Source organism: Ictidomys tridecemlineatus, chromosome 13, assembly GCF_052094955.1.
Source record: "Ictidomys tridecemlineatus isolate mIctTri1 chromosome 13, mIctTri1.hap1, whole genome shotgun sequence".
NCBI lineage: Eukaryota > Metazoa > Chordata > Mammalia > Rodentia > Sciuridae > Ictidomys > Ictidomys tridecemlineatus.
Window position 1 is genome coordinate 56665496 of NC_135489.1, and position 15558 is coordinate 56681053.

A 15558-nucleotide genomic window follows, 5' to 3' on the forward strand; every position below is an offset into this window, starting at 1 on the left:
TACAGCAGCTCCTCCCTCTCGGAGCTCCCGGAGCCACTGGGGGTGCCAACTGTGGAGCGCTGTGCCCGTCTTTACGCGATAGCTGTTTCGGGTACCAGCGATCCTTAAAGGAGCGCGGGGACTCTGAGCACAGCTTGGAAAGCACAGTGCATGTGGGAGGGGACTGAGGGGCCCAGGGGTTGGGGTTGACTGAAGGGGTCGGGGTGTGGGGGGCGTTGGTCAGCTAATAGAAAATGGACGACCCAAGGCACACACCACAGTGGGGCCCACCGACACCTCCTGGACTTCAATCTTCGTCAAAGTGGCGAGTGCCCGACCCCTTCCCCCTACATCACTCGGCTTTTTCTCTATCTCCCCAGCTGCTGGCAGTGTCTCTATGGTCTCAAAAGACAAGGAGGGTCCCAGGGCTGCTAGAGCGCGTGGACGCTGCCGACTCCGCGCCCCTTGGGAGCTGAGGCCCCGCCCCTCGCGGGCGCCGGCTGGCGGGAGGCGGGGCATGCGCACCCTGCGGCGGGCGCTGGGCGAGGGGCGGCGGGGAGCGCGCGTGCAGTTTCTCTCCGCCCGGAGCTGCGCGGGCGGGCGCGGGCCGGAGCGGGTGGGTGCCGTGGGGCGCGGGCGGGCAGTGGGCGGGGAGCAGGACGCGGGAGCCGGGTGCGCGCCACCGCCAGACGAGTGCGGGTGAGCAAGGCCGCGGCGGCGTACCCACGAGCCCCGAGCGCAGGTTCCAGGGGGATGCGAGGGATCCTGAGCCACCTTGCGGCTGTTCGCAGAGAACTCAAGCGGCATTGACCTCAGCGAGGGGAAAGCGAAGCGGCAGCGGTTGCGAGTCCCGCAGGGACTCACGGGTCGGGTGTGTGTAGTGGGCGGAGGGGGGGACGGCGGGAGCGCGGGGCGCAGACCGGGCGGGGCAGGGGGACAGTGATGAGCGAGCGCGCGGGGAGGCTGCACGCCGCCGCCGCTGCCGCTCGGAGCATCTGCTGCCCAAGCTGCTGCTCACGGCACGGGTTATGGAGACGCTGAATGGCCCCGCGGGCGGCGGCGCCCAGGACGCGAAGCCACAGCCGCCTGGCCAGCACCACCGCCACCACCACCTCCACCCGTTGGCCGAGAGGAGGCGACTGCACCGCGCGCCCTCGCCCGCCAGACCCTTCCTCAAAGATCTGCACACCCGGACCACCATGCCGGGCCCGGCTCCGGCTGCCCCCTCGTCTGGCCGAGCCCCGACACCCGCTGCTCCACGTTCACCTAGCCTAGCGGGCAGGGCACCGCCCTCGCCCGGATCCCTGGCCGCGCCCGGCCGCCTCTCCAGGCGAAGCGGCGGCGTCCCCGGCGCGAAGGACAAGCCGCCGCCGGGCGCTGGGGCCAGAGCGGCAGGCGGCGCCAAGGCCGCCCCAGGAACCAGGAGGGCGGCGCGCACGGTGCCTGCTGAGCCTCTGCCCCGGGCGGGGAAGCCTCCTGTGGCCGAACCCTCATCCGCTGCTGCCAAGGGCCGCAAATCCAAGCGCGGCTTGGGAGCAGCTCCTGGCCGCGCCATCGGCTCCATGCCCCTGACTGCCCCGGTTCCCGCCGTGACCCTTTCTGTGACCTCGGCTGTCGGCGCAGTGCCCCCCGGCTCGCGCATCAGCCACACGGACAGCAGCTCAGATCTCTCCGACTGCCCCTCTGAACCTCTCTCGGATGAGCAGCGTCTGCTCCCCGCAGCCAGCAGCGACGCTGAGTCGGGTACCGGCTCCAGTGACCGTGAACCCCTGCGAGGAGCCCCCACGCCGAGCCCGGCAGCCCGGGGAGCACCGCCTGGCAGCCCCGAGCCTCCAGCGCTCCTCGCCGCGGTCTCCTGTCTCGGTGGCCGAAGCAGTCCAGGCGGGATCCCCCCGGGGTCCCCGGGTCTCGGTGCGGTAGAGGATGCTGGGGCGCGCGTGCTGCCTGAGCGACCTGTCCCTGCGATTCTCAAGGAGCCCAGCCAGCTTGAGCAGCCCCGGCTCCTGTCTGTCCCAGTGGCGGAGGAGGAGGAGCTGCTGCGGGAGATGGAAGAGCTGCGCTCGGAGAACGACTACCTGAAGGTGAGCAGGGGACTGGGCAGCAGGTGTGGAGGCGCTCCTCGGACGGTCCAGCTTTGGGTGGCGCTTCTAGAGCCCTTACTCCCTGAGCTTCACAAGCTCTCTACCCCCTTTGCTCTCCATTTTCCTGACCCAGCATTCATTAGGTCTTGAGAACTTGGGAAAACTTCTGAAAGGAGCGGCAAGACCTGTGGGTCCTTCTCTTCCACTTAGCTTTTCTTGTTTCTACAAGTCTTGCTTGTCTTCACTGATGCCTTTTTAGGGGAGAGCAATCACTGCAAACCCCCCCACCCCCAATCACGTGCTCAGTCTCACCTGCAGGAAAGGGGTGTTCCACTGACACCCAACTCTGCCAGACACATGCAGGTGTGTGTCCATTCCAGAAAATGCATTTGTCCAGGCTGTGAACTTACTGCTCTTCTTGCAATTACAGAAAGAGCTAGGAACACTCATTGCCTCTTTGAGGCTCCAGAGAGCAAGGTATGTGGGGGTGGGGGAGTGGAAGGGGAGTTCCAAAGGTGACCATTTTTAGCAGTAAACTTTAAGTTCAGAGTTGCCTGGGTTCAGCAGCCCTTTATAAGCATCCACCAGTAAGTTCTTATGTGTCAGGAGAGGACACACCAGCTCTTTCCAAGGAATCACAGCCTCTGCTACACTGCCAGCAGGGCTGCAGGCAGTGGCCTCTTCATCCTGTTAGCCTTGGAGTGCTTAATCCCACTTCATCTTTTCTCCGTGGAGGAGGACTGGTTGTGGAAGCCAGGGTTTAGACCATGTTGGGGTCAATACAATTTAGGTGACTAGAGAGAAATGAAGGGGGGCTATGCTGAGGGCAACTTTTAATTTTTCATAATCCTCAGGTTAGCAAATAGCTTCAGGGGTATAAATTTGTTTGTGTATCTGTTAAGGTTTTAGTGAACATCTTCCCAAGATGCAGGAGGGCTCTGCTTTATCAGTGGGTTATGTGATTTGTTTTTTCAACAAATGCTGAACCTGCCTGATTGAGGTCCAGGTTTTGGTGGGTGGGACTGAGACTTGAGTGTTTAAGGTGATGATGGTACAGTGTACAATTCAAGCTGGAATCAGCATCTTAGCCACTGGGTCCTCCTAAACCTCATCAGAAGCTGCTCTAACTAGCTAGGTGCAGTAGTTCTCTTATGCAAAGAATGAGGCGGGTAAGAGGTGAGAAGAGAGCAGATTGGGACTTGGAGCAAGACTTTTCAAATAGTGTCACCTACTCTTATGTAATAGACTACATAGTGAAATTCAAAGATGCTGAAGAGAAAAGGCAACTATATTGTGTGTAGCTGTCTCATGCAAGTGGTACTTTTTCAAATACCCAACAATGTAAGCTCCTGAGAATGGGAATATTGTCTGTCGTTGTAGCCCCAGCTGTTAGTGTAACCCCTGAATACAGTGTTTATGATTGAAAGATGTGATTGCAAATCTATATCATGACTATTAAGCACCAGAAACCCCTGTTGTTATATTTATTACAACCCCAATTCCACAGACAAGAATGCTTAGAACTAGAAACTAATGGGACTTGTCCAAGGTGACCCAGTCATTAAGTGGTGCTGCTTCCATTTTGCTGCTCCCTGAGCCTCTGCTTTTTTCACAGTACGAGGCTGCATCCCTGTTTCCAGCAAGGCTGCTTTTCTCAGTGTTGCTGCTTCAGAGCTGTTTTATTAGCTTACCATGTTGAGCTTTCCTGTGGGACCTCTGTTTTCTTTTCAGGAGAAAGGGCCATAATGAACACCTCTCTGCTAGCCTGTGTACCAAGGGCCATACAAAATCCCATAGGCAGCGTTTGATTTGCTGGAAATGTTCAGTTGCAATTTCCTGGGGAGAAAGTGTTATGACCATCTGTTTACTAAGCCTGAGTCTTTCCCAAAGATTTTACTCTGACAGGAGAGAGAATTGGGTGGAGGGGATCTGAAGGAGGCTGGGAAACCAGAATGATTGCATGTATATGAGTCTTATGTCCATGCTTGGTCATTCAAAAGCTTAAGTAAAAATAGTTCAATTGGAGAAAGATATACCAGAATCCTGGTGGACTTTTCTATGGGTCAGTGACCTTGTCCACTTGTGGAAAAATTGGGCTCCAAGCATTAATGAGCACATGGGGCAGACAGTAGTCATTCCTTTTTTTGCACATGGTGGTTAGAGTATACATATTATATACCGAAAATTCTCTTTTTCTTGTTTATGTTGCTCAGGGGTCCTTTTTTTTTTTTTTTTTTTTTTTTTTTTTTTTAATAGAAAGTAGATAGAAGTGCTGCCTTGACCAAATACTTTCTTAGGGAAGGTTGCACCAAATGTTTGAGATTAGATGTAGCATCCGCCTGTTCAAATAATATCTAACAAGAAGAAACTTGGTTTAGAGATTTGATTTCCATGTATTTTGGAGGGTTGGGACCATATGGAACATTACATTCTTTTCTGAATCAGTGCTGTCCCCAATGCTTTTGGCAATAATATCTGTGGCAATATTGTCACAGTTTCAGAGCTTGATTGACCAAAGTATAATCAAACAGAAAAATAAGGCCATCACTCCTCCTAATGGGAGGATGTCTCAATGATCAGGAAATTCAAATGGAAATCTTCTGGCGTTTAGCCTGCCTTCCCTTGTGCTGGGTGGGATGTGTAGAGTCCCCATTCCTAGTTTCTGTCTCTTCATCAAGAGGGTGACTAAATGAAAAGGGCAAAATTAATCAATCCCAGGGTCTGGCTTTGGCATGAAAATAGGGAGAAACAGGCTTGGATTGTTGTTCAGCTTCTGATGAACTTAAGAGATACCTGGAAGTATTCAGAAATTAATGTTAAGTGGCCCAGTTCAGTTATTCCCAGGCCTTTGCTTCTTCTAAAACAAAATCCGGCACACTTCTTGATGCTGAGGACTGTCTTCCACAGATGCTGGCGTGTTTCCTCCCTGTCAGGCTGCCATGACTGTGTTTTGCTCGAGTGCTCTGGGACATTCAGACAAGCCGTAGTGCTCACTGTCAACATATTAATTATGTCCTCTGTTTCCACAGGCTTTTCAGGAGCATGTAATCACTTCGAGTTTACTGGCCTATTTTGAAAATGCTTTTAGTGACCTTACTGGTGATGTGTTCATAACCCACCCCCAGATAGTGGACCCTAGCTGTGTTGATGTCCTTCAGGGTGAGACAGGATTGGCTATTTGTTTTTGCTCTGCGTTCTTAATTATTTCATAAGAATTATCTTTGGTTAAAAGAAAAGTCAGTGCCAGATCTAAGAGCAGATTACTTTGATTTCTTGGGAGGAATAATTTCCTAAGAGAGATCAGTGTTGGTTTTCCCTCCCTCCCTCCCTCCCTCCCTTCCTTCCTTCCTTCCTTCCTTCCTTCCTTCCTTCCTTCCTTCCTTCCTTCCTTTTTCTTTCTTTCTCTCTCTCTCCCTCCCTCCCTCCCTCCTTCCCTTCCCTTCCCTTTCCCTCCCTCCTTCCCTCTCTCCCTTCCTTCCTTCCTTCCTTCCTTCCTTCCTTCCTTCCTTCCTTCCTTTCTTTCTTTCTTTCTTTCTTTCTTTCTTTCTTTCTTTCTTTCTCTCTTTTTTTCTCTCTCTCCCTCCCTCCCTCCCTCCCTCCTTCCCTTCCCCTCCCTCCCTCCCTCCCTCCCTTCCTTCCTTCCTTCCTTCCTTCCTTCCTTCCTTCCTTCCTTCCTTCCTTGTGGGAGGATCAAACCCAGGGCCTTGTGCATGCCAGGCAAGGACTCTACTGAACTACACCCCTAATCCCTGAGGTTTTGATTTATAGGTTGGGGTGTCCCCCCACTGATTAAGCCTTACCATCCTGTTTCTCACTTGGGGTAATAGATTTTTGAGTTTCAGGTTCTAACAGGGTTTGTTATATTTGGCTGTCTGGATGCCAGGTGCTCAGGGAGTCCTGGAAGGGGGGACATTTGGAGTGGGGAAGCTTCAGGGCAAAAATAAGCAGCTCTGAACAGCTCAAGTAAACACCTTCCTTCCCCTTCCCTATCTTTTGGAAGGGTTAATGTGGATTGCGTTCCCTATATCCTGATATTCCACTTTCTACACCCCTTTCTTATTCAGCCTATGGAAGCATGGCTATAATAATCTTAGGTGGCAAGATAATGTTGACTTAGGGCAACTAGCCTGTCAGCTTCTGGCCAGACTGTCACTTGGTAAACAATGGCAGTGGGTCCCGTGCCTCTTTAGCTGTTGCTTGACTCTGCAGAGAACATTTCCATTATCCAGGGGGAAATGAGGTGGATTGTTTGCATATTACAATAGACAAGATTTTCTGTCTGCAACTCCTAGAAGATGGGAGTTATTGCAACAGTATACACAGGGCTTCTGCTACTGTCTAAATTAGGTCTATTTAAAGAGGAGTTATTAAAATAGAAATAGTTATAGATTTGGGGTTGTTTAAAAGACGTTGAGATACAAATATAATCAGTATGATCAAAAGGTTTTCTTATCACTTACACTAAGAAATCATGAATTTAGTCTTTATATTTGTGGATAAAACTAGCCTAGAGGTTTTCATTAAAATAGTTATTTTTAATCTTGGTTTATTCATTTGTAAACACGGTACCTCATTAGTTCTCTACCATGACAGATGTGTATATATACATGTGTGTATAATAAAGCTTGACTTGTTCTCTGTATGTAAAAAGGGAATAGTTGGACAGCTTTCCGCTTCTTCGAGAATCCATTATATATAAAATATTTGAAAAATACAATTAAATTAGATTAGATTAGCTTTTTCAGTGGGATAATAATACAACATATAAATATCCAATAGATCTGTTGTTGATTCAGCATAAAACTATTGTTTAAGAACAATTTTATCCTTATTAATTTCTACATATAAAAAGACAACAGCAGTTTCCCACTTTTATTTACTGTCTCTAAATTATTATCTGCCAAAACACTATATGACTATATGTTCTGTTTGATTTGATTTTCTTGAACATGTAAGTGGCTGGCCTCATCAAGGTTCTGGGGTATAACATTTTCTAAATTAGAGCATGCCCTCAGAAAATTAATGTAATGTTAGTTTGAAAATCACTATTCATCATGACCCTAATCCAAATAATCACACTTTTTGCTTTTCAAGTGACTGCTGCCAGCTTACATGGTTTATAATTTCTATCTCTCATAACTTCCTTTCACCGAACCTGAAAATTGCTTTTTTCCAGATGCCACAGAAAGAATTGAAATAGTGGCTTCAGTTCTATCTCTGTAATGGACATGTGTTGGAGGGGAAGCATTTAAACTTTGTGATTCTCAATTTCCTCATGTTTGAAATGAGTGTATTAGTATTTTTGCTGCACATTGCAGTGATTTCCTGAAGACCAATTGCTCTAATGGATGTACTTATACATCGATCATTTTCAAGCTCTAAGTGCTAGGCTGCTTTTAGTAGTTTACACTGATGGTGGGGTTTTAAAAGTACAATCGAAAGTCTGTTATTGTTTCATCTGTCCCAGTTGTAGCAAATAATTTGTAGTATTTAGTGGAAAGTGCATGCTCATGTTTGGAAGCAGATAGCCATGGATGCAGTCTGGCTTCCATACACATTAACCAACCTCAGCTTGGTTTCCTTATCTCTAAAATGGGGGTAGTGTGTTCCTGGCAGGGTTATGGTAGGGTTGATAATGAAGTTAAAGTGCTTAATAAAGGATGTCTTCGGTTTTAAAAATTTAGATAAAATGTAAGTTATAAAAGTAGTGGTTCAAATATGTGCAATTATGGTCCCTCCCTAATTTTCTTTTCTGGGCAACTAATGTTGGTGGTTATTTATGCCAAAAAAATATTAGCTGTTTATGTTGAGCATAGCCTGCTCAATGATTTGAAGGCATGGGTGTTCTAGCCCTTAAACTTTTTTTTTTTTTTTTAAAGCCTAGGATGGTTGTTTATACATCTATAGACCAGTCTAGCATTTAACATTAGGGCGGATGGGGGTCCACCCTAATTGCAAAGTCTGAAGGCTGCAGAACATTTTTATATCTGGAAGCTGTATTTTGCATCTTCTTTTGGTTATTTCAAATTTTAAAAACTTTTGCTTGAGTAACAGGTAATTTCAGGTTTTAATGATTTTGATTTTTTAAAACATGTTTATTTTAGGAGGAATAGCAATCACAAACAATTCCTTCCATTAACAGAGGAGCTGAATCACTATGTATTTATATGTCTATATACATGTTGATTTATTGGTATAAGTTCAGGTATTATTGCTTGTATTGATCTATTTCCTATTAGCTACTTCTAATATTCAGAAACAAGCATTGCAGTTAGGCTCTTTCTCAAAATCTAATCTGTCCGATCGATAGGGCAGCAATGAAACTTGGCCTTGATTTTTGAAGATTCAGGAATAACTCTCTCTTTATGAAAGAACAACAACCATAAACCCATTTTAAAGCCTTTGGTCTGTGGTTAGCCTCCTCTAGCGTGGGGTAGGCTGGGGATACAGTTTCCATCATCACAGCCTCAGTGTAGGGATCAGGCATCTGTGACAGCCTCCTCTTGGTGAGGCGTGGCAAGCACTTTCCTGAAAGAGCACTTTCCTAAGGAGCCCGGCCATTTGACCACTGGGGAGTTGACAAAGCAATCTTCTTTAACTTGGGTTCTCCTTGATAGTCCACTGAAACAGCTTTCATTTTGAGTTATGGTCACTTGTGTAGGACATTCTCTTATTCAGGAAGTGTGACCAGAGTGGAGAGAAGCTGCAAGCTGGGGTCAGGGGAATGAGCTGCCATATTTGTGCTCTTTTGGAGACCATTGCATACACTTGAGGATGACTGGAGAATCATCTTCCCCCCATTTTGTTCCAACTCATATTTTCCCATAGGATTCCAAGTTTATTTGTTGTGTTTCCTTAACTTAATATTATCCAGGATAAACTCATCTTTAAGAGATTTCTTTTGCCAGGCATGGTGGCACCCAACTGTAATCCCAGAAGCTGGGGAGGCTGAGACAGGAGGATTCTGAGTTTGAAGCCAGCCTCAGCAATGGCAAGAGCCTCTAAGCAACTCAGTGAGGCTCTGTCTCTAAATAAAATACAAAACAGGGCTGGTGATGTGGCTCAGTGGTTGAGTACCCCTGAGTTCAATCCCCAGGACCAAAAAAAAAAAAAAAAAAGAAAAAAAAAAGAGAGATTTCTTTCTGTTCAGTATCTTGTCTACCTGAGCCTTTGATGTTGGGAAAGAACTTGTGTTCTTTACATAAATTTCTAGGTTTAGAACAAATGTAGGACTAGCAAGAATAGTAAGAATCAGGGGTGAATAGTAGGGCAAGAGTTGACAATTTGGGGTGTCTGAGAGAGTTTTTTTCTGGAGCCTCGATATTAATTAAATAAATAAATAGAAACTGAAAGCATCTTATTCTGGAGGCATTCAAATAATTAATTATTGAACAAATTAAGAAAATTTCTAAAATGCTTTTCTTTTTGTTTTTAAAAAAATATTTTTTAGTTGGAGATGGACACAATATCTTTCTTTATTTTTATGTGGTGCTGAGGATAGACCCCAGTGCCTCACACATGCAAGGCAAGCACTCTACCACTGAGCTATAGCCCCAGCCCTAAAATGCTTTTCTTCATCTCTTCCAAATTGCCCCTCATTAAATCATAAAAGGTTACTTCAGTAGAATGTATATCCTGTATACTGCTGCTTTATTTATGGGTTGGGGAAGTTTTCACAATTAGGCTGCAAGACCAAAATAAAGCAAAGGTGTAGGAAGTCCAATTTAGTCATTTTGTTGATATGGTCTGTGTGTGTGTTGACTGTTAGTGTGTATTCATTTCACAAATACTTTTTGAGAGGCAGATGTGTCCCTTATGTTGCTCTGGGTGCAAAGAAGATGCTAGAGGCAAGGTTTTGATCCTTGGAAGCTTTTAGTGTAGATAACAAAACAGTAAATAGGAAAAAAAGCACAAATAATGTTAGATGATGATCATAAGTGGGAAGAAAACCGATTAAAGCCGGAGGTTAAAGACAGTGGGGTTCCAGGCCTGGGGTCAGGGGAAGTATGGACTACGTGACTTCCCACATTATATGACAGAATGAGCTCCCGGAGACCTGCAAGGGGACAGCAGGTGAGACCTTGTGTCCTCTGCAGGCAGTCTTCAACTGGAGAGGCCCAGTGCCTTAGGGAGGGAGTTGGGGGTAGACTTGAAAGAAAGAAGCCCTGGCCGGTTAGGGCAGGGGGCGGGGTGGTCTGATTTACATATTAAAGGATGACTGCTGGATGGAGCTGGGAGGATTAGAGGGCCTGAGGGGAAGCTGGAGCCACAGCGTGTCTGTATGGCTGAGGGGCTGGAAGCCTGGGTCAGGATCCCAGAACTGGGGCCTTGGTGTTTAAGCTGGGGGAAGAGTGCAGGCCCTTTGGGAAGAAAACAGCACTCGCTAATGGTGTGGCTCTAGAGGGCAGAGGGCTTTAGGGGGGTTCTCCTTGTCAACAGTTTATAAAGATTTTAATTGGCTTTATTTGCACTTTTTCAATTAGGCAGCACTTAGTTCCATAAAATCCAATGAGTGTTCCCATGTGCTAGGCAGAGATTTGTTTTATAGAGGGAGAAGGGCAGAAGAAAGCAGAAACAAAAGAACAAAGAGCAGATGGTGGTTTCAATGTTACTTTCCTTGTAAGGCAGGGACAGGGAGTCAGAACCATAGACAAATAGCTGATTAGTTAACATCAGGTTACTTTAGGCTACTTTCCCACCCCTAAGGATTAAAGCCCAGGGAACTTCATTATTATTGAAACTGACCTGTTGATGGGGGGCATTCTGTTATTATCTCTCTCCTGATTGCTTAGAAGGTCACAGAATAACTTAGTTTTTATTTGGTGACATGGAATTTAATATGAATGATATCATTTTAATTTTTAGCCTGGTCTGTTGGGGCCTAGTGTGGGAACTTAGTCCAAAACAACATTTATAATTTTTTTTCATCATCCGGTGTTCAGATTGTTTTCGTGTTGGTGACAAAGAATAGAGATATGGGAAATAAAAGAGAGAAGAATGGGAAAAATATAAACTCCATGTATATTTGAAGGATATGAACTCAATGTGTATTTGAAATAATGAAAAAATAATGAAAATGTTTCATTGTTCAATAGAGTCATGTAATCAAAGCTGAGATTTGTATTGTGGAAAGAGTTTTAGAGACATTTGCAAGTATGCTATATTTCCAGGGTAGTTAAGATATTATCTTATTAAAGTTTATGTTCTTTGAAGGTAGAGTTTGTCTGAGTCATCTTAGTACCTAACTTGTGCCTTAGAGATACAGGTTTAGGTCAGTGTTGAGTTTCACTCTAAAGATTTAGTTATCTGCAAAGTTGATTTCATTTTTGATGGTGTCAAGAACAAACTGGGAGTGGAATAGGTTCCAAAAGGCTACAAAGAATAATACAGGCTGGATTTTAGTTTCTTTGTCTATGAGATTTGAGCAGACATTTGGTAATATTATTTCATGTGAGAAGTATTATATCACACAGACATTTCATGAGCTGATGGGATAGGATGGTGGATGAAGGAGAGAGGTGCCATCCTTTCTAGATGGGCGTCACTCATAAATATGCTCTGTCTGGTTTCTTAGGATGAGTTGGATGAACTCCGTGCTGAGATGGAAGAGATGAGAGATAGTTATTTAGAGGAAGATGTTTACCAGGTGCAGGAACTTCGGCGAGAACTGGACCGTGCTAACAAAAACTGCCGAATCCTGCAGTACCGTCTCAGGAAAGCAGAGCAGAAAAGCCTGAAAGTGGCAGAGACTGGGCAGGTGGATGGTGAGCTTATCCGAAGCCTGGAGCAGGACTTGAAGGTGAGTAGGAGGGGTTGATGGAGTGGGCATTCCCAAGGGGCTGCTGTGTGCTGCATCATTTGTCTGAAAATGTAACTTCCAAGACCTCTCATGTAAGGGCTCTACCACTAGTTTGCTAGGGATGGGGTTGGTTACCCCGCAACCCCATCCCTAGCAAACTAGTACACATGTTCCTGATGTTCTTTTCCTGCTTATATCTTTCTCAATAGATGTCAGCGTACTTGATTTACTTTATGCTTTAAAAGGTATGTGTAGTTGTATGACTTTGAATGGACCAAGATTTATATCTGTCATAAAAGGGACTGAACTAAACCTTAAAAAACATCATAATAATGAATCTACAATGAAAAATAATTAATACCCGTCATTTGGCCTGACAGTTGGATAGAAATTGTACAGAGAGCTGGGCACGGTTGGCACATGCCTGTATTCCTAGTGGTTTGGGAGGCTGAGACAGGAGAATCAGCCTCAGAAACCTCGAGGCGCTAAGCAACTCAGTGAGACCCTGTCTCTAAATAGGGATGGGGATGTGGCTGAGTTCAATCCCCCGTACCAAAAAATTAATAAATAAATAAATAAAAATAAAATAAAGAAAATAAATTGTACAGAGATTTCCTAAAGATCAGAAATATTTTTTTAAAAAAATCTATTGATCATCAAGACAGTCAAGAGCCATTCTTCAAAGCTGACCATCTCCCTTAATTATTTTTATGGTTATTTAGGTTTCTGGGATTCAGAAAGCCTGAGATTGTCATATTAAAGTGAGACTTTTACAGTGGTGATTTAACTGAAGGAGTAATAGGATAGTAACTAATTGTTCAAGTGTCTATGAAAATCAATGACAGGAATGGGAATGAGGTGAAGAAACCCCAGACTTTGTACCCTCTGCTCACCGTACAGACAGCAAAGCTTCTGCCATGACCTGGTTATCAAATCATTTATCTAGATTGAATTATGCATAACGTCCTCCTCCTAATGGAAGTACTTGTGAAATCTCATCTAGCCTTTTATTACAACAGGAAAAGAATCTTTATAATTCCATCAAAGTTATAAACCACTAACAAAATGTCATTCAATGTGATAAAGGGTGATTTATATTACTTTTACAAAATCTCTGTCCTCATTTGCTTTTAGAAAATAGAAATGTGTACTTGCTTTGAACATTCCAATGTTTCAGCCAAGCTAGAGCCATAGTAGAAAATTTGAAACTTCACTACATTGAACATTTACTGTAACAGAATTACTTGATTTGTTTCTTTCAGCAGACAGGCTTAGGAGTACTTTAGGGAAAAGAAGTATTGATTTGTTTATTAATATTTTTAATTTATCATTTAAAAGCATTGAGCCTGGGTGGGATTAGCATTCTTGGTGCTTTTCTATGAGGAAATGGTGCTATTCAAAGTGGCCTTTCAGTCCACATAAAAGTCTTATTCTTCCTCATGATATTAACTTCATATTTTAAATTATAGACTAAATATCCCTATGTGAAGTGCTTGGACCAGAAGTGGTTCAGATTTTGGAGCATTTCAGATGTTGGAATTTTGGATTAGAGATGTTCAACCTGTAATACCTTCTTTGGTTGAACTTATGTCTGTTAAATATTGCCAGGGCCTTTGCTATTTGGTAGGATATCACTGGACTTAATGATTCTGTCTCTGAAGTTGTCTGAGTATACCCTTAGCACATAAAAAGCTTCACATTGTGATGATGATCTCTGTGTGGTTGATGCAGGTAGCCAAAGATGTATCTGTTAGATTGCACCATGAACTTGAGACTGTAGAGGAAAAGCGTTCGAAAGCTGAAGATGAAAATGAAACTCTCCGACAGCAGATGATTGAAGTGGAAATATCCAAACAGGCCCTCCAGAATGAGCTGGAGAGATTGAAAGAGGTAATACAGAAATACGTGGGCATTCCCCCTAGGGTTTAATCGTTAGGAACTTGGGACTCTGTATCTCTGTTGTGCTAGAAAGCAGGAGTACATAAGCTGCAGAGGCCTGTTTGTCTGGCTCAGGGGCTAAGAATGGATTTTACATTTTTTCTAGCATTGTAAACCAATAAACAAAAACCCACACAAAATAAACCTGCCAAGAGCAAGGAATGGAATAAAGATATGGTGGTTTTTGGTGCTTGCAAAGCCTAAAATATTTATTTATTTATTTTTAATAATTTTTGTTTAGATGAGCTGATCATTAAACCCTTCAATGTGTCGGTAGGGTCTCTTTTTACTGGAATACAGAATTAAGCAGTAGCTTTTTACTTGAGTATTTTCTTTCAATGAGCTGAAAAGTTGTTTTGGCTGCCTGTTAAAGTTCTATAAACAGATAATAAATTGCTACCTACATATATAACTATTATTCAGTCAATATGATTTACTTATTGGCATTTTTTAATTTTAGGGAATGATTATTTTAGCAATGTGGTCTAGAAAATAGTATATGTGTATTTTTCATTTGTATACAATAATGTAAATCCTAATTTGTTGATGATTTCTGTTATACAATTGAAGCTGAGTGTTTTCTTGGAAAACATCCTGCATATTGATGAAGCTAAATATTATTGATGAAGGCTTGAAGATGCTGGTTCAAGCTGGCATGTTACCTGCTGACAGCTTCACTTGGCAGTTTTATTTTTTTGGTGTGGGGGAATATGTTTCCTGATTTACCCAGTCATTCCCCATCCATCCAAATGTCCTCTACAACACTTTGTTCAGGCCTGACACTGCGCTCTGCAGAAGAATATGTGCACGTGCGGTACAGGTCTTGCTCTTGGGGTGTCTATGCTTTAATCCGGCACAAAGAGCAAAATACAAATAATAGCAGATAAGTGAGTGCTGCTGCCTCTTGGATTCTCCCTCACTGCCTCTGCTCTCAGCAATGCACAGCCATCTCAACATGCTTTTTCAGGTATCCCATCTGCCCCTAATGCCCTCTGGAATGCAAGCTCTGTGGGACAGGGATGCAGCTTTGTCTGTCTGATTCACTGGGGGTTCCTTGTGCCTAGAAGGTGCTGAAGAGATGAATAAAGGGGGAAGATCACAGCTTCCTGGGGCACCTGGCAAGCTTCTGAGAGCTGGCTTTCATCATGGGTGACCCTTGCTCTCAACTTACACATGAATTTGCTCCCTGATGAGAGGGACTTTGTTCTTTAATTGTGGATCTTTTTCTTCCGAACTTATAGTTCCTGGTACTTTTACTCTCTCCTTTTTTTTTGGTCTAAATTTTCTTGATGGTATGCTGTAAACTGTTTTCCTTCTTTTTTTTTTTAATTTTAATTTTTTATTTTTTTTCCTTGTTCATTATATATCAAAAGCACAAAGAATTCCTTACTTATCATTTCCAATTTGAGTCTGATGTTGCAGGTATAGAAAACAATTTAGAAGTATATTTTATAAGTTGATTTGTTTGCGCATGTTTTTTGTGTTAATATATAAATATACATATGAAAATGTATATACAAACATATATAAAATATATAGTCATCCTTTAGTATCTGTAGATTTATTCCAGGACCTCTATAGATAGCAAAATTTGTAATGCTCAAGGCTCGTTTATCAAATGGCATATTTGCATGTAACTTATGCATAATCTACCTTTATACGTAAAATTATCTCTAGGTCACTTATAATACCTAATACAATATAAATGTCCTGCAAATAGTTGTTATGTTGTATTGTTCATGGAATAATGACAAAGAGTCT

At 44.0% G+C, this 15558-nt stretch overlaps 1 protein-coding gene across 12 annotated transcripts in view; it reads left to right on the forward strand.

Moving 5' to 3' along the window:
- The first annotated feature begins 886 nt into the window (after positions 1-886).
- Positions 887-15558, forward strand: part of LOC144369873 (microtubule cross-linking factor 1-like) — a 126508-nt gene continuing 111836 nt past the window's right edge. For 6 of the 12 annotated variants that reach the window (XM_078030376.1, XM_078030377.1, XM_078030380.1 and 3 more), the window contains exons 1-3: positions 889-2060; positions 11635-11859; positions 13591-13749. In XM_078030376.1, coding sequence (XP_077886502.1) covers positions 1008-2060; positions 11635-11859; positions 13591-13749 — 1437 coding nt within the window. In that variant the 5' untranslated portion in view covers positions 889-1007. Of the gene's footprint in view, positions 2061-2402; positions 2538-11634; positions 11860-13590; positions 13750-15558 lie in introns of those variants that run through there. The other 6 variants (XR_013429707.1, XM_078030383.1, XM_078030381.1 and 3 more) reach the window with 4 other exon arrangements.